The sequence below is a fragment of the Scyliorhinus torazame genome, chromosome 18, assembly GCF_047496885.1.
Source record: "Scyliorhinus torazame isolate Kashiwa2021f chromosome 18, sScyTor2.1, whole genome shotgun sequence".
Lineage (NCBI taxonomy): Eukaryota > Metazoa > Chordata > Chondrichthyes > Carcharhiniformes > Scyliorhinidae > Scyliorhinus > Scyliorhinus torazame.
Window position 1 is genome coordinate 68,481,065 of NC_092724.1, and position 17,855 is coordinate 68,498,919.

At 45.9% G+C, this 17,855-nt stretch overlaps 1 protein-coding gene across 5 annotated transcripts in view; it reads left to right on the forward strand.

Annotated features, from left to right (window-relative positions):
- The window catches only part of c18h19orf44 (chromosome 18 C19orf44 homolog), a 70,186-nt gene extending 53,110 nt beyond the window's left edge, over positions 1 to 17,076 (forward strand). For all 5 annotated transcript variants that reach the window (XM_072482843.1, XM_072482844.1, XM_072482847.1 and 2 more), the window contains one exon: positions 15,735 to 17,076. In XM_072482843.1, coding sequence (XP_072338944.1) covers positions 15,735 to 15,824 — 90 coding nt within the window. In that variant the 3' untranslated portion in view covers positions 15,825 to 17,076. The remainder of the gene's footprint in view (positions 1 to 15,734) is intronic.
- The last annotated feature ends 779 nt before the right edge of the window (positions 17,077 to 17,855 follow it).

Consider the following 17,855-nt stretch of genomic DNA (forward strand, 5'->3'; position numbering starts at 1 on the left):
TGGCGCCGACGAGTCTGGGTTGGCTTTATGTATCTAAATGTTGCTCATTGTTCCCGGAGATTGCTCATTAATATGCAGATGGCTGGTGTTTTGTTATGCTGATGGTTGCCGGTATCGATCTTGTCTGGCCTTTCCAGAGGTAAATACACACTCAACCCGCAGCTGCTTGTTTGTGTCCTGTTGGCTGACTTTCCCATCAGCCTTTGCCGTTCGCCGTTTTAAATCGGGAGTTAGCCATTTTAACTGGCTACAACCCCTCCTTGTGATCCTAACGCGAAGCGTGTAACGCGAAGCGTGAAGAATCACATAACTATGTTGCTTTCCATTCCCTGACCTGGGGGGGCACTTCCTTCATGGCCTCTGCACTGACCATAGCTATGCAAAAAAATTTTAACTGACAATTCTAAGGGCTATGTCAAACAGGGACATGCATTATAAAACAGTAAACTGGGAACCTCTAACTATTCTCAATACACTACACTCAAACATTTCATTATCCTACCTTCCTCAATCATACAACAAAATCATAGCATTTCATACACAGTCTTTCCTGGCTTGGCAGTCAAGCTCAGGATCATACAATTTGTTCATGAAAAGTTCTTTACATTTCTTTATTTACAATAAACTCAAGCGAATGCACTTTATTATAGATCGCGGGGGTCGGGGGTCTGGTCGTATCCTAACATAGGGGGATCTGATCCTATATACCGGGGAGTATACCGGAGTAGGTTCTCCTTCTCCATTTCCGTAGACGCATAGTCTGCACAATGCAGCAGAGTATCGCTAATGCTAGTAATGTTTTGATTACATAGGACAGGGAGTACCAGGTTATAAACCTGGCACACCAAGATGATATGGTGTCGCTGGTGACTGGGTTCTGGGTACTGCGGGGAAATGAAACATTAATGGCTGGGGGGCTTGAAGTCATGGGGTTCGCGTTCACGCGCAACCAAAAGTCCATAAACATTATGCTGATCCATATGAAGGAAGTCCTCATGGCTCTTCTCTTTCCTTTTATTTCTTCTCTTCTCCAGTCCTGGAGCTTCTGGAGTTCTGTGAAAACAAGCATAGTGTCTGTAACTATCTTTGTTTAATATCTCGTACGATAGTGTGTCTTTCCTGTAGTGCCAATTACTCCCTTTATAATTGGTCACTATGTGTGATTCCCCCATTTTTTTTCAAAAATCAAATTTTCGGACAAGACACACTTCCCAATAATGAACCAGTGTGAGCCGTCTCGCAGACTGTGCAATTTACCATCCAAATGTTTCAGGATGTAAATAGCATGGGGTTGGCAACCTAAAGGTTACCTAAACAAAACAAAACGTTTTGAACTGAAATGCCAAAATGAGGTGCGTATGGGCCGCGACGGGTAAGAGTTGGATGGAGTCCCCAGGTAAGACGGCTACCAATGCCGTATCTCTCCTACCCGAGCGCAGTTGACCAGACGGGGGGTTCCCAGGCAGGGCGGGTCCCAAGCCATTTCTCCACTACCTGAGCAACCGACAAGAACGGGCAAAAAATGTAGTCATCGTGGTGGGGCTGCCGTAGTGGTTCTACCTTCGAACCAGACGGGCAGTTATGTACGGGCGGCTGGTTCCTTAACCAGTCTCTGCAGACAAGCTCTCAGAGGTTTCTGCTGAACTGGTGTCTGGCAATGGTGAGTCTCTGTAGGCAAGTCCTCCGAGGTTTCAGCCGAATAGGCGTGGGGCAGTGAGAAAATAAAATTCTCCTGTCGGACATACAACATTTAACAAACTTACAAACAACATAAAACATTCTGCAGGTTCCATCAGAAAGGACAACACTTCTACCAAGCGGTTCCTTTTAAAACATCATCTGGACACCTCAGTTCTCGGTTGCGAACAGGGTCGCAAAGGAGTTCTCAGTTTGGGAGTCAGACCCAAGGTCGTCCTCTTCACCCGGGTGCCAAACTCTGGAGTGTATGAGGGCTGAAAGGGCTGCGTGGTGTGAGGTGGGGTCACTCTCGTCATTGCGGACGAGTCTGAACGAGTTATCTCGGTGCCAGTAATTGATGTCTAGTTGTGTGGGGACAAAATCGGGGTCGTCCGTGTGGTTCGGTGGTGGGTGGTGGGGTTTGTTCAGGAAAGTATCACTTTCATGAAGGGATCACTTGGATCGTAGTCGGAGTCGCTGGGTGTGGTTCCTGTTACATGGGGATAGTAGGGAGGCGTGCTGTGGCTATCGTCCGAGTCACAGTTGCTGTCTCTGCTGTTGCAGTCTGTGGGCGTTCCGGGGCGGAGTGTATATTTCGGGGGTGGAGTCGAGGTCGAGTCCGTGGCTGGGCTGGATGTGGTAGGGGTTGGTCGGGTTACGTTGGCTGTGGACGGGGTGTGGTCTGCTGCGTAAAGCATGACGTGGTGTGCGTGGTTCGACTGTGTTCCATATGCCTCCAACTGGTTTATATGAAACCACGCAGTCTTACCATTGGGGTACTTTATTTTAGAAACGAAAGGGCTTACTTTATCTGCAATGGAATACGACCCGAGTATTTTGGTGACAGGAATGTGCTGGGGTTATATACAGAGAGCATCACTTGCTGTCCGATACTGTACTCAGTCGCATGCACTGTCTTGTCGAAACAAGCCTTGCTCTGTTTCTTCCTTGTGCCCAATTTTACTGCGGCTGCTAGCTGAGCCGTTTTAACATTTGCAACTGCTTTCTCATGTGTGAGGGCCGTCACTTCGGGGTTGGTCAAGTCCAAACCTAACAAATATTCTGTGCCTTTCATGGGGCGTCCGGTCATGAGGGTGTGTGGGGTGTAACCTGTGGAAGTAGAAATTGTGTTACGTATGAACATCAGCGCAAAAGGGAGGACGGAGTCCCAAGTGGTGTTGTTCTGCTGGACCATTTTTCTGAGGGTGGATTTTAGGGTCCGATTCATGCGCTCCACGATACCACTCGACTGTGGGTGGTATGCTATGTGGAATTTTTGGGTGATGCCAAATATCGTGAGGACGTTCTGCATGACACGTCCCGTAAAATGGGAGCCTTGGTCGGATTCAATGCTGCGGGGGAGTCCCTATCTTGTAAAGATGTGGTGGGTCAAAATCTTGGCTGTGGTTTTTGCAGTGTTTGTGCGGGCTGGGAATGCTTCCACCCATTTTGTAAATGTGTCAATTACCACAAGTACATATTTATAGCCATTCCGATGCTGACCGACCTTCCTCTAAAGCTCCGCGAGATAGTCTAGGAACGGTTGCCACCACCTGTAAAACCCCTGCGCAGACCCCCTCAAGGCGAACTTAATCCTCTCCAACTTTATGAACCCAGCCATATCATTTATCCAGGCCTCCAGGATGGGGGGCTTCGCCTACTTCCACATTAGCAAGATCCTTCGCCGGGCTACTAGGGACGCAAAGGCCAGAATGCTGGCCTCTTTCGCCTCCTGCACTCCCGGTTTGTCCACTACTCCAAATATTGCTAGCCCCCAGCTTGGCTTGACCCGGACTTTCACCACCTGAGATATTGCTCCCGCCACTCCTCTCCAGAACCCCTCCAGTGCCGGGCATGACCAAAACATATGGACATGGTTCGCCGGGTTCCCTGAGCACCTTCCACATCTGTCCTCTACCCCAAAGAACCTACTCAACCTCGCCCCCGTCAAGTGCGCTCTGTCGACCACCTTAAATTGCATCAGGCTGAGCCTGGCACACGAGGAGGAGGAATTAACCCTACCTAGGGCATCAGCCCACAGACCTTCCTCGATCTCCTCCCCCAGCTCCTCCTCCCATTTACCTTTCAACTCTTCTACCAGCGCTTCCCCCTCTTCTTTCAACTCCTGGTGTATTTCCGACACCTTGCCCTCCCCGACCCATACACCCGAGATCACCCTATCTTGAACTTCTTGTGCCGTGAGCAACGGGAATTCCCTCACCTGTCGCCTCACAAAAGCCCTCACCTGCATATATCTAAAGGCATTTCCCGGGGGTAACTCGAACTTCTCCTCCAGTGCCCCTAGGCTCGCAAACGTCCCGTCGATGAACAGGTCCCCCATTCTTCCAATCCCCGCCCGATGCCAGCTCTGGAACCCCCCGTCCATCTTCCCCGGGACAAACCGGTGGTTACCCCTGATCGGGGACCACACCGATGATCCCATTGCACCTCGGTGCCGTCTCCACTGGCCCCAGATCCTTAGCTTTGCGGCCACCACCGAGATAAGACAATTTTCTTTGTAATGGTTTACATCCTCCTTTAAATTCGGCCACCAACAAAGCTGCTTGAGATGGGCTGTAGTGGGATCGATTCCCTGATGTCCATGACCGTCATGGAACAAACAAATCAATTGATTCCTGTCTTGTTCAGGAACCACATAAAGGGTGTCTTCTAACACCACACCGTCAGGTGTGGTCAGTGCATTTCTAAATCTCTCATAGGGTGCTGGATAGTTGCCTTTTATAATCTCCCTGAGATTGCTGTCCTGCTTCTGGGCCTCCACTAGATCCTCGATCTTTGTCTGTGAGCCCTGAACTGCACTCACTGGTGCGCCTTCGGGGGGTGTCCAAAAGTATCCGTGTCTGGAACCTGCTTTAGCCAGTGCGTCGGCTTTCACATTTCCAGGGAGGGGGGAGGGAACGATGGTGACTGTGGACTTTGATTTTCCTTAAGTCCTGTTCTGAGCTCTTTCTAAAATATGACGGAGCAATGGGGCTGAGGGGAGGGGTTTTCCGTATGCGGAAACAAGTCCTCTTGCTTTCCACAGGGGCAGAAATTGCGTGAGGCTGTTGCAGACATAGAGGCTGTCCGAGTATATGTCTGCTGGGCTGGGGAAGGAATCTGGGTGCTCAACTCTATATGCGACGGCCGTGAGCTCTGCTGCCTGCGCGCCTAAGAGGTAGTTTTAACGATATTTCCTCGAGGGCGCGTCCCTGCGCTTCCTCGACATATATACCGCAACCTGTTATGCGCTTCCCATCCAAGACTGTGGAAGATCCATCCACATATATCTTTATGGGCTCACACGTGTCCGTGTGCTGGGGGCTCTGGGTTGAACTATCTATCTTTCGGGGAGGGGTTTTTAGCGATAAAGGGGCCTGTGCTGTGGTGTGGAGAGATAATTTCGCATTCATGGGGGGATCCGGGGTACTATAAGTTGTCGACTAAATAGGTGTGTGTCTTTGTCCTTTTAACGGTGATGTCCCGTCCCTGCAAGAGAAGGGTCCATCTGGCTGCACTTATTTGACTAACGGTACCGTCCTTGAGTTGTCCGTCCAGTAAAGGTTGGGTGGGGGTGTGTTCGGTGAGAATTGTGATGGGATTCAGTCCGGTAATATATGAAAAATACTGGACTGCCCAAAATACTGCGAGCAGGTGCCTCTCACAGGCTGAAAATCCCTGCTCCACAGCATCTGAAAGTCTGGAGGCGTAAGCTATGGGCCTTAACTTGTCGTGCCGTTCCTGGAGGAGCACGGCTGAAAGGGTGCGGTCTGTGGTCGCTACCTCTATGGCATAAGGGGAAAGCGGGTCTGGAACTTGTAGTGCGGGGGTGGCTATGAGCGCCAGTTTTAAAGAGTCCACAGCATCCGTATGCTGCGGAAGCCACTCCCAGGGGGCTCCTTTCTTTAAGAGCTCTGAGAGGGGCGCTGCCTTGCTGGCGAAACCGTCAATGTGGTTTCGGCAGTAGCCAACCAGTCCTAAAAACGACCGGAGGGCTGAAACGTTCTGGGGAAGGGGCAATTTAGCAATCGAGTCAATCCTTTTATGCTCGATCTCGAGTTTACCATGTGTGATAATTGTTCCCAAATATATCACTTTTTCTTCCAAAATCTGGGCCTTTTTGGGGTTGACTTTACAACCGATTGAGTTCCAGAGTTCGGACAGAAGCTCAGTGTGCTCTTCCCTGGTGTCTGTCTGCAGTAGTAGGTTGTCTACGTACTGGACCAGACATTCGGGGCGAGAGAATTTGGCTAAACCATTTGCCAGCTGTCGGTGGAAAATGGAGGGGGAGTTGTGGAATCCTTGCGGAAGGCATGTCCACATGTACTGCTGTGCTTTAAAGGTGAAGGCAAATTTGTACTGGCAGGCCTTTGCCAATGGAATGGACCTGAATCCATTACTGACGTCCAAAACCGTAAAGAATCGGGAATTGAGTCCCTGCTTGAGCATGGTCTCGGGACTTGTTGCTACTGTGGGGCTGCTGCGGGGGTGATTTTGTTAAGTTCCTGGTAATCGATGGTCAGTCGCCATGATTCATCGGGCTTTCTCACTGGCCAAATCGGGGCATTATTAGTGGAGGCTACTGATCTAAGTACGCCCTGCTCTAATAAGCTTTCTATTACCTTGGAGATTTTTCCCTCTGCCTTTTGGGGAAATCCGTACTGTTTTTGTGGTCTCGGGTCAGGTCCTGTTACTTGTACGGAGCCAGTCATCCATCCACAGTCGTGCTTGTGGGTCGCGAATGCTGCCCTGTCTTTTTGCAGAACTGCCCTAACCTGCTTGTCCGTACTAAGCGTGGTCGGGTTGAACCAAAATTCGCCTACTGTGCTAATTTTGTTCATGTACTCTCCTATGTTGAGCGTTGCGGGGGCTCTTGCGGATTTTGCCATCTTCCAGACACACTGGTTGACTGGATCGAATGAATGATTATGGGAATTCATGAAATCGATTCCCAGAATGTGTTCTGCTGTGTGGGGCAGGTCAACTAAAACTACGGGGTGCTTGGTGGTGATGTTGCCGATTTGAATGGGTACAGGGGCTGTGATGTGTCCCTGCTGTGAGTGGCCTGTAAAGCCGCTGAGGGTGATAGTGGCTGTAGTGGGCCACGTGTCTTTTTGGAACATGGTGGAGGAATTTATTGTGGTGCGGGACCCTCCTGTGTCCCAGAGAAATTCAATGGGCTGTCCCCAAATTTTTGCTGCAACTACTGGTCGTCTGGATCTATCCCAAAGGGTGTCGCAGACCCAACTGGGGGAGCCCATACACCGTCAGTCCGTTCCGGTCAAGTCCATCTGATCAGAACGGGCGCTAACGCTATGAATGGGCTCTGTTCTTTTCTTACTCAGAGTGCCCGTCTGCTGGGCTCTCTGTGACTTTTAGACACTCTCTTGCGAAGTGTCCCAACTGTCCGCAGTTGTAACACTCCTGTGACTTGGGTGGGGGGCTGTTCTTTCCCTCATTCACCCATGCGGGGTCGTGGTGTGTTGTCTTTACTGCCTGCATATCTGCGCCGGCCTGCTTTTCCTCGGCATTCTTAACTGAGGTTCGAGCGCGGTAGATTCTCCTTCTCCATTTCCGTAGACGCATAGTCTGCACAATGCAGCAGAGTATCGCTAATGCTAGTAATGTTTCGATTACATAGGACAGGGAGTACCAGCTAATAAACCTGGCACACCAAGATGATATGGTGTCGCTGGTGACTGGGTTCTGGGTACTGCGGGGAAGTGAAACATTAACGGCTGGGGGGCTTGAAGTCATGGGGTTCGCGTTCACGCGCAACCAAAAGTCCATAAACATTATGCTGATCCATATGAAGGAAGTCCTCATGGCTCTTCTCTGTCGTTTTCTTTTTTCTCTTCTCCGATCCTGGAGCTTCTGGAGTTCTGTGAAAACAAGCATAGTGTCTGTAACTATCTTTGTTTAATATCTCGTACGATAGTGTGTCTTTCCTGTAGTGCCAATTACTCCCTTTATAATTGGTCACTATGTGTGACTCCCGCATTTTTTTTCAAAAATCAAATTTTCGGACAAGACACACTTCCCAATAATGAACCAGTGTGAGCTGTCTCGCAGACTGTGCAATTTACCATCCAAATGTTTCAGGATGTAAATAGCATGTGGTTGGCAACCTAAAGGTTACCTAAACGAAACAAAACGTTTTGAACTGAAATGCCAAAATGAGGTGCGTATGGGCCGTGACGGGTAAGAGTTGGATGGAGTCCCCAGGTAGGACGGCTACCAATGCCGTATCTCTCCTACCTGAGCACAGTTGACCAGACGGGGGGTTCCCAGGCAGGGCGGGTCCCAAGCCGTTTCTCCACTACCTGAGCAACCGACAAGAACGGGCAAAAAATGTAGTCACCGTGGTGGGGATGCCGTAGTGGTTCTACCTTCGAACCAGAAGGGCAGTTATGAACGGGCGTCTGGTTCCTTAACCAGTCTCTGCAGACAAGCTCTCAGAGGTTTCTGCTGAACTGGTGTCTGGCAATGGTGAGCCTCTGTAGGCAAGTCCTCAGAGGTTTCGGCCGAATAGGCGTGGGGCATTGAGAAAATAAAATTCTCCTGTCGGACATACAACATTTAACAAACTTACAAACAACATAAAACATTCTGTAGGTTCCATCAGAAAGGACAACACTTCTCCCAAGCGGTTCCTTTTAAAACATCATCTGGACACCTCCGTTCTCGGTTGTGAACACGGTCGCAAAGGGGTTCTCAGTTTGGGAGTCAGACCCAAAGTCGTCTTCTTCACCCGGGCGCCAAACTCTGGAGTGTATGAGGGCTGAAAGGGCTGCGTGGTGTGAGTTGGGGTCACTCTCGTCATTGCGGACGAGTCTGAACGAGTTTTCTTGGTGCCAGTAATTGGTGTCTAGTTGTGTGGGGACAAAATCGGGGTCGTCCGTGTGGTTCGGTGGTCGGTGGTGGGGTTTGTTCAGGAAAGTGATCATGAAGGGATCACTTGGATCGTAGTCGGAGTCGCTGGATGTGGGTCCTGTTGCATGGGGATAGTAGGGAGGCGTGCTGTGGCTATCGTCCGAGTCACAGTCGCTGTCTCTGCTGCTGCCGTCTGTGGGCGTTCCGGGGCGGAGTGTATATATCGGGGGTTGAGTCTAGGTCGAGTCCATGGCTGGGCTGGACGTGATGGGGGTTGGTAGGGTTATGTTGGCTGTGGGCGGGAAACAAATGGCCTTTCGTTCGGGTTCTGAGCCTGCGGGATTCGAAGTTGGTACAGATTGTTAGCTAGGAGTGCCTATCTTGTAGCGAGCGTTGAAGTAAGACTTACTCTATTTCAGCGATGGCTGGACCGGTCACTGTCAAAGGTTGGTTCGCGTTGCTGAGTAACCCGGTCAAGAAGAACGATTTGAACTTGGACTCTATTCTTTTAGTCCCCAGGGGCTTCCCGCCTTTCGGGGCGGACCCCGTACCTGGTTCCAAGTGATTGGACTTTGTCCCAATCACTTGGTTCGATTTTCTCCAATGCTGGAGCGATTCCTTGATCGATGGGCGGTCTTGAGGTGGTCGTTCACCTCCCTTTGTGTGGGCTTCTGCTGGCGCCCACGAGTCTGGATTGGCTTTATGTATCTAAATGTTGCTCATTGTTCCCGGGGATTGCTCATTAATATGCAGATGGCTGGTGTTTTGTTATGCTGATGGTTGCCGGTATCGATCTTGTCTGGCCTTTCCAGAGGTAAATACACACTCAACCCGCAGCTGCTTATTTGTGTCCTGTTGGCTGACTTTCCCATCAGCCTTTGCCGTTCGCCATTTTAAATCGGGAGTTAGCCATTCTAATCGGGAGTTAGCCATTTTAACTGGCTACACAAAGTCACAGGTTAAGACAAGAGGAGAAATCAAAGCACGAAGATGAATTTGAAGTGCAATTATCAGAAACGATTTTTGATCAGATGGTTGAAAAAGAACAAGAACAAGTGGAGGATGAGGCGGATATTTTTAGTTCAGGAAAATTGGCGGAGTTACAACAGAAAGATGTAGAAATAAAACGGATATATCAGAAAGCATACATTGAAGAGGAATCTGAGTGTATATCAGAGTGTTATTACCGTAAAAGTGAATTCTTGATGAGAAAATGGAGACCTTTACATATGCAGGCGGAGGAAAAGTGGGCAGAAGTTCATCAAGTAGTATTGCCGGTAGGGTATATAAAGGAGGTGTTGCGAGTTGCACATGAGGTACCAGTGGGACGTCGTTTGGGAATAAGGAAAACTCAAGCTTAAATGCTAAAACATTTTTATTGGCCTGGACTACATAAAGATGTAGTTAAATTTTGTCAGTCATGTCACACATGTCAAGTGATAGGGAAACCTCAAGCATTGATAAAACGAGCGCCCTTAATACCCATTCCAGCATTTGAGGAACCTTTTACAAGGGTCCTAATTGATTGTGTAGGACCGCTTCCTAAAACGAAAAGTGGGAATCAATATCTTGACGATAATGATTGTGTCTACTAGGTTTCCAGAGGCCATTCTATTACAGCTAAAAAGATTGTGGAGGAGTTACTTAAATTCTTTACAAGATATGGACTACCCACAGAAATACAATCGGATTAGGGCAGCATGGTGGCTCAGTGGGTTAGCCCTGCTGCCTCACAGCGCCGAGGTCCCAGGTTCGATCCCGGCTCTGGGTCACTGTCATTGTGGAGTTTGCACATTCTCCCCGTGTTTGCGTGGGTTTCGCCCCACGACCCAAAGATGTGCTGGTAGGTGAATTGGCCACGATAATTGCCTCTTAATTGGAAAAAATTAATTGGGTACTCTAAATTTATTTTTTAAAAAAGAAATACAATCGGATCAAGGATCAAATTTTACCTCAAGGTTATTCAAAGAAGTTATGGATAGCTTAGGAATAAAACAATTTAAATCAACTCCGTACCATCCAGAATCGCAGGGAGCGTTAGAAAGGTGGCATCAGACATTAAAGACCGTGTTGAGGGCTTATTGTAAAGATTATCCAGAGGATTGGGATAAAGGAATTCCATTCGTACTGTTTGCAATTAGGGATGCACCTAATGAGTCAACCAAATTCAGTCCTTTTGAATGAATTTTTGGTCATGAGGTAAGAGGACGACTTAAATTGATTAAGGAAAAATTGGTGAGTGAGAAATCGGAAATTACATTATTGGATTACGTGTCAAATTTTAGGGAACAATTAAATAGAGCAGGTGAATTGGCTAGGCAACATTTATACGGTGCACAAAATGTGATGAAACTGGTAGTGGACAAAACATTCAAAGTTCGTAGTTTTGCCAGTGGAGATAAGTATTGTTACCAGTGGTAGGTAAACCTTTAAAAACAAGGTTTTGTGGACGTGATCAGATTGAAAAGAAATTAAGTGAGGTGAATTATGTGGTAAAAACACCAGATAGAAGGAAGACTCACGGAGTGTGTCATGTGAATATCCTTAAAAGGTACTTTGAAAGGGAAGGAGAGAAAAAGGAGGTTTTAATGATTCAAAGTGACGAACCAAATCCAGGTGACTGTGAATTTGACATCGCTCAAATTAAATTGGAAAATGAGGATGTTCTTAAAAATTGGGATAAATTGTTGAGTTACCTTCCAGAGGAAAAATGGACTGACCTGAAAGATTTATTGATATCACGTGGGCAAGTTTGTCGAGAACAATTGGGAAGTACTAAAATGGCTATACATGATGTAGATGTGGAAAATGCTGTTCCAATCAAACAACATCCATATAGACTTAACCCTTTAAAATTGGCACAGGTTGTCGATGGCGCAGGATGGCAGATTCCGGAGGATCCGTAGGTAGGTCCCACAGTTACTCCTGGTACTATGATGTGTTGGGTACTCTGCTACACAGACGAACCAACACGGTTGCGAATGGTACAACTCAGTATTATTGCTAACATTTATTTACAGTGGTAACCTGGTTACAGAGGTTCGATCATAACCCTAGAATCTGTGGACCTATTCCTAATACTATCTGGTAGTGGCACTCAGCACATGGTGGATGTCTGAGTGGCTTTCTATGAGCTCTGTACCCTGAGCTGTCTCCTGCTGGAATCCTCAGGAAGTGTCGAGTTCCCTGTTTTGTACTGTGTATGCTCTTGCCTGTGATTGGCTGTGGTGTTTTGTGTGTGTGTTGATTGGTCCGTTGATCTGTCCATCAGTATGTATGTGTTATGATGTTTACCTGAATATCATGACAATGAGGACCAGAAGTCTCTGAGGATTTTTCAGTCTCCCGAGTGAACACACAGCTTAGATTTTCTGAGCACGTTGGTTTAAAATGAATGGGTTAAGTCATACTGATTGAAACGTTTAGAAGATTTGGGCGACCTTTGTTGGCGCATTGACAAAGTAGGAAAGTGTGTGTGTGCTTATTGACCAGCAAGTGTCATCAAATAACACTTCCACTTTATAGAATGTACTTCTGTCAAAGCCTGAGAGGGTCCAATTGGTTAACAGAGGATGGCTCTGTGAACAAGTACCATTATTGCTGGACACTTATCCTGTGAGCTCTTTCATGGATTTCAAGTTACGCTGCGCTGGTTGCATGATTTATTTTCCCCCTCAAATGTATCTTCATTTACAGGTTCCCTCCTGGAGATACTTGGGTAAACTTGTTGCGTTGATAAACGCCAAAAGGGATTCAGCAGACCATAGGATGCCACAGTGTTTTTGTTCAAACTCCTGAAGGCAAATGATAAAACTGGTGTAAACTTTATTCTATGATGCCTGCTAATGGAGCTTCATAGAATCAGTGAATCATCCAACACAGGAGGGAGCCATTCAGCCCATCATGTCTCTGAATCAAAGACCTACCCAGTTAAGCACCATCATCTGCAATTTATTTTCTTTTTTCAATATTAACCATTCAGTGACGACTGAATCTGCTTTCACTCTCCTTCCCAGTTCATTGTTTTAAAAATTCATTCCTGGAATTATGACATTATGTAGAATGTCTAGATTATATTATGGCTAATGGAACATCATAATTGACCACTAGATGGAGCTAGATGCAGAACTATATAAAGCACTGACTCTCAGGCTTATGGGAGAGGGCTGGAGAGAATGCAGAGGAGAGGTCTAGAGAGTGCGGAGTGCAGTTATAGATAGAGTGTAGAGACTAGTGTTAGTAGAGTGTAGATTGTAGATCACTAGATTATCGCTTGCTGTCGAAGTAGGTGGGCGAGCTTCAATAAGTAGTGTAATAAATATTAGCTTTGTTATTGAAAAAAAAATTGGCACAGGTTAACAAAGAGATTGAGAGTATGCTTAAAAATGGCATAATTGAAGTGGGTTGCAGCCAATGGAACTCACCCATAGTGATGATACCAAAACCAGATGGTACCCAACGGTTGTGTGTGGACTATAGAAAGGTTAATGCAGTTACAAGAACGGACTCTTATCCTATCCCATGTTTGGAGGATTGCATTGAGAAAGTGGGACAATCAGCCTTTATCCGAAAGGGCGAAGGAGGTTTCAGCTTTTGTGACTCCAGGTGGTATATACCAATTCAAAGTTATGCCATTTGGCATGAAAAACGCCCCAGCCACATTTTAACGGTGAACTAACAAAGTTGCTTCAGGATTACCCAATTGTGCGGTATACATCGACGATCAGCCAGACATGGACAGAACATTTAAAACATCTGATGGAGTTATTCGATCTACTTTAGGAGTCGAGTTTGGTGATAAACCTAGCCAAAAGTGAATTTGGAAAAGCCCAAGTCACTTTCCTTGACCATACAATCGGACAGGGTTGAATGGTCACACGGGATGTGAAACCAACAGTTATTGAGGAGTTTTCAATACCCTCAAGACAAAGGGAAATAATGCGATTTCTTGGCATGAGTGGATTTGATCGAACATTTGTGCAAACGTTTTGTAGCGTGATTGCTCCACTGATGGACTTGCTGAAGAAACGTCAAAAATTTCAATGGACAGCGGAGTTTCAACAGGCATTTGACGGCCTGAAAGCTGTGATACCCAATGCTCCTGTGTTGGAGAATTACAAGGGACTCTGCGATCAGATTGAACTAAAGTATCTGACTTTAAAGAGAAATGCCGAGGCGTAGAGAAATGGATGGATCGTGCAGAGACCTTCTTGTTCAAAGAGACTGTCAATCGAGAAGGATTCCAGTTGGAGGAAAAACAAAAAATGGACTATATTGTTGTGCCTGTTTGCGTGTGTTTTTTTTAAAATGAAAAAGTATATTTACTGTGTGCATTTCTTAAGGGATAGTTAAAAGGTGAAAAATGAAACCATCTTAAAGTTGATGGTTTATTTATTTATTTCTTGGGGGGAGGTGTCATGGGAGAGTACCTTTAAGAAATGGGTGTTTATAAATGGGTGTGTATGTAAATATCTGTAGTGAGAATACCTTTAAGAAATGGGTGTTTGCTACTGCAGTGATGTCAGAGAGTGGGTGGAGCTGGCCTGTCTGTCAGCTTTTTACATTTGTTTTAGGCTGTTTGCTGCAGGGTGTGTTTTAGTTTCGTTTTCAGTGTTGAAGCTGAAGCCAGACAGAGCAGGTGTATGGTTGATCTCTCTGCCATGAAAAGACTATCTCTTGATCATTTGGTGAATTCAAAATTATAAATGTCCTCAGTAGTGAATGTAAATCTGATGTGCTTCTGGTAAAAGGGGTTTTAAGTCTTATGGATGTTAAAAGGAAAGCTTAAAGGCTTACTTATTGTTGTATTCTTTGGGGGTTGTATTTGAATTAATGGTTGCTAAGATGTTCACTAGGTTTTAAAAAAGGTTAACTTGAGTTCATAGAATAGACATTGTTTTGCTTTTAAAAAATACTTTTCCATTTCTGCTGTACCACACCTGTAGAGTGGGCCGTGTACTCCCTATACCACAATCTATTAAAAGTTGTGGGTCAGGTGAACTCCCTGATACACTTTGGGGTTCTCTAAACCCTGGCCCATAACACCTGTACCTCGCACTTTAAACCTATGCCCTCTAGTAATTGACACTTCCACCCTGGGAAAAAGCTTCTGAATATCCACTCTGTCCATGCCCCTCATAATCTTGTGGACTTCTATTTGGTCGCCTGGATAATATCAGAAGATATTATAGAGGCGATTTCAAATTAAGGAGGTGTTAAATAAGGAGTGGAAAGGGAGTGGGAGGAGGCGTAAGGAAGACAGTTGGAATTTTGGTGTCTAGACAGCTGATTCTGAAACTGCTTTACAACGCATCCTTCGTGAGAAGGCTGACATGCAGAGATTGGCATGAAGACTCACATTTACATTGCACCTTTTATGACATTGGGAAGACCCAAGCATTTTACAGCCAATGAAGTACTTCTGAAGTGTAGTTAGTTACTGTTGTAGTGTAGGAAATGTGAAATCCAATTTGAGAAATGCAAGGCCCACAAACAGATAATGCAGTAATGACCAGTGGTAAATATTGACCAGGATAGCAGGGAAAGCTTCCCTGCTATTCTTTGCAATAGTGACATAGGATGACCAGAGAGGGCAGACTGAGCCTGTTAAACAGCTGATCTGAAAGACAGCACCTATGACAGTGCACGACGTAGTACTGGACTGGAGTGCTACCTGAGACTTTATGCTTCAGTCTCTTTCGAGGCAATTGAACCCACAGCCTTTTGACTTAGAGATGTGAATGTTACCAACTTAAAATATTGTGCATAGATGAGGGCAATGTTTTTGTTTATTTACGCTCATTGACACAGTGGTTAGCACTGCTGCCAAACAGCACCAGGGACCTGGGTTTAATTCCGGCCTCATGTGGAGTTTGCACTTTCTCCCCGTGTCTGCGTGGGTTTCCACCGATGCTCCGGTTTGCTCTCTCAGTCCAAAGATGTGCGGGTTAGGTGGATTGGTCATGCTAAATTGCCCGTAGTGTCCAAATGTTAGCTGCGGTTATGGGGTTTCAGGGAAGTGTGGGGAAGTGGGCCTAGTTGGGGTGCTTTTTCAGAGGGTCGGTGTGGACTCAATGGGTCAAATTACCACCTCCTACACCGTAGGGATTCTATGATTCTAAAGTGGAGAGTCACCAATCGTTGCATCTGTGCCAAGTTGACCTTTGTACCCATTTTGTGTCCAGTTTATCAGAAGTCGTAGGACGCCACCACTTACCTTGGATCAGGCCCTGGAAGAAGTGCACCAAGAAATGAAGGAATATCACTGCATATGACTGTTACCAAGACAGGGAAGTAAACCTTGCAATGTTAATGATGAAGAGAAGAGCAACTTCTGCTAAGACTGGTGGCTCCTGTCAATGTTACCAGCATTGTCCTGCTCACTTGTCAACACAGCTTTTCAAACTGATCTGTGTATTTTTGAGTAGTTTGATTCTGCAGCTCAGAAACTCATGTATTATTGGTACTCATTACAAGAAAGCAGATATGGATGAGAAATATAAATAATCTCATATTGTACAAATAGATTGATTACCCATTGCTGATTGCAGTGTTCGATAGAATCTGCAGTATTTTTGCATCAGCTATGTCAGTGTGTCTAACAGAGCTTTCAAAATGTTTTATATTGTAAACCAATCCCTTTGAAGTTGGTCAGTAAGAAACAATTTAAATGTTTTGGGTGTCTCAATGCTTCACAACCAATGCATTCCTTTTAAACTGTAGTCACCTTTGTGAATGTGGTAGCCAATTTCAAACACAAGGCCCTACATAATTAGCCAGTTTATCTCTTTTAATGGTGCTGGCTGAAAGAAGAACTTCAGCTGGAATGTAAATATCACCACAGTCCCAGAGGCTGCTTTCCCTTTTGAGAGCAGACTGGTGGTGATTTGACCCGAGCGTCTCCACACCTCTAGCGAGGGGCAGGGTTGAGAAGGCAGGGCCTTCATGAATAACCTCAGCCGATAAGGGGACTAATAGCAAACCAGCCATCCAACCAACTGAGCTAAGTAATCCCCACTTCAGCTCTTCAAATAGTGCTTGGAGTTTATATGCATCCACCCAACAGGCACAGGGGCCTCGGTTTGAAATGTTGTCTACAAAGAACAAAGAACAAAGAACAAAGAAATGTACAGCACAGGAACAGGCCCTTCGGCCCTCCAAGCCCGTGCCGACCATACTGCCCGACTAAACTACAATCTTCTACACTTCCTGGGTCCGTATCCTTCTATTCCCATCCTATTCATATATTTGTCAAGATGCCCCTTAAATGTCCCTATCGTCCCTGCCTAAAAGTTGAACCTTTGACAGTACGACGTCCTTCAGTATTACATTTGTGTCATTGTGGGTGATGTGCTCAGGCACCTGGAGTGGAATTTCAAACTAAGTCTTCTTTCTTGGGTGAGTATTGTTGACTGAGCCAAGCTTACAGTTGAAATTCCACATTCAATTCTTATTTGTCAATAAAACTAGTGTCTGTAGTTAACAACACCACTGGAGACCTACAAAGCTAAGTATTTTTGAACAAAATGTGCTTGTTTGAATTTCTTTTCCAGACCAGACAAATCACTGTATTCTATTTTACATCTTGGGTAATGGTAAGTGCTCAACCTATTGTGTTCTAGGATTTGTTACAATCCCCGTAGAGACTGATAACTTTAAAGAAATTCAAACTTCCAGTTAACAGCTGAACGGATAACACAAGATTTCACATTTTAAGACGTCTACTGTATCAAATAGACTAAAAGCACAATTTACTAAACTTTATCTTTGTAGGCAACTTATACTTGACTACAGAACAGGACTTCTAACACAACCACGAAAATACACTTCACAGGTAAACTTTACATTGTCATTTGGGTAGACATTCAATTTTCCTGGAACAAGTCCCAAATGATTCTTGGCCCCAGAGATAACTCGGCCTGATAACTTCTAAGCAAGTAACCAACCATCTTTTGCGATGAGAGTATTACTCAGATCCTCTAGCGCAAAGTAGCCGAATCTTCCAGCTTTGTTTTAACTCCTCTTATACTAGACCTTTGAAATCAGAGTTTCCACCCACATCTTGGAACTAAACTGACAGTTTAAAGCACAACTGTTTACAATCCAACATTATCAACACTTTTTGGGACTTTGGGGTCTCCCAATCTATCCAACATTAGCACAAAGGCTGCTGCTATTGTTTCCAAGTGAAAGGTGTTTATAGCTTCTTCGCAGTAAAACAGTGGGGGCTCCTTTTCAAACCACCTGGGCTTGCTGTCTGGTGAACCTCAGAGCAAGCCACATCACACAATTGTTATGGTGCAGAA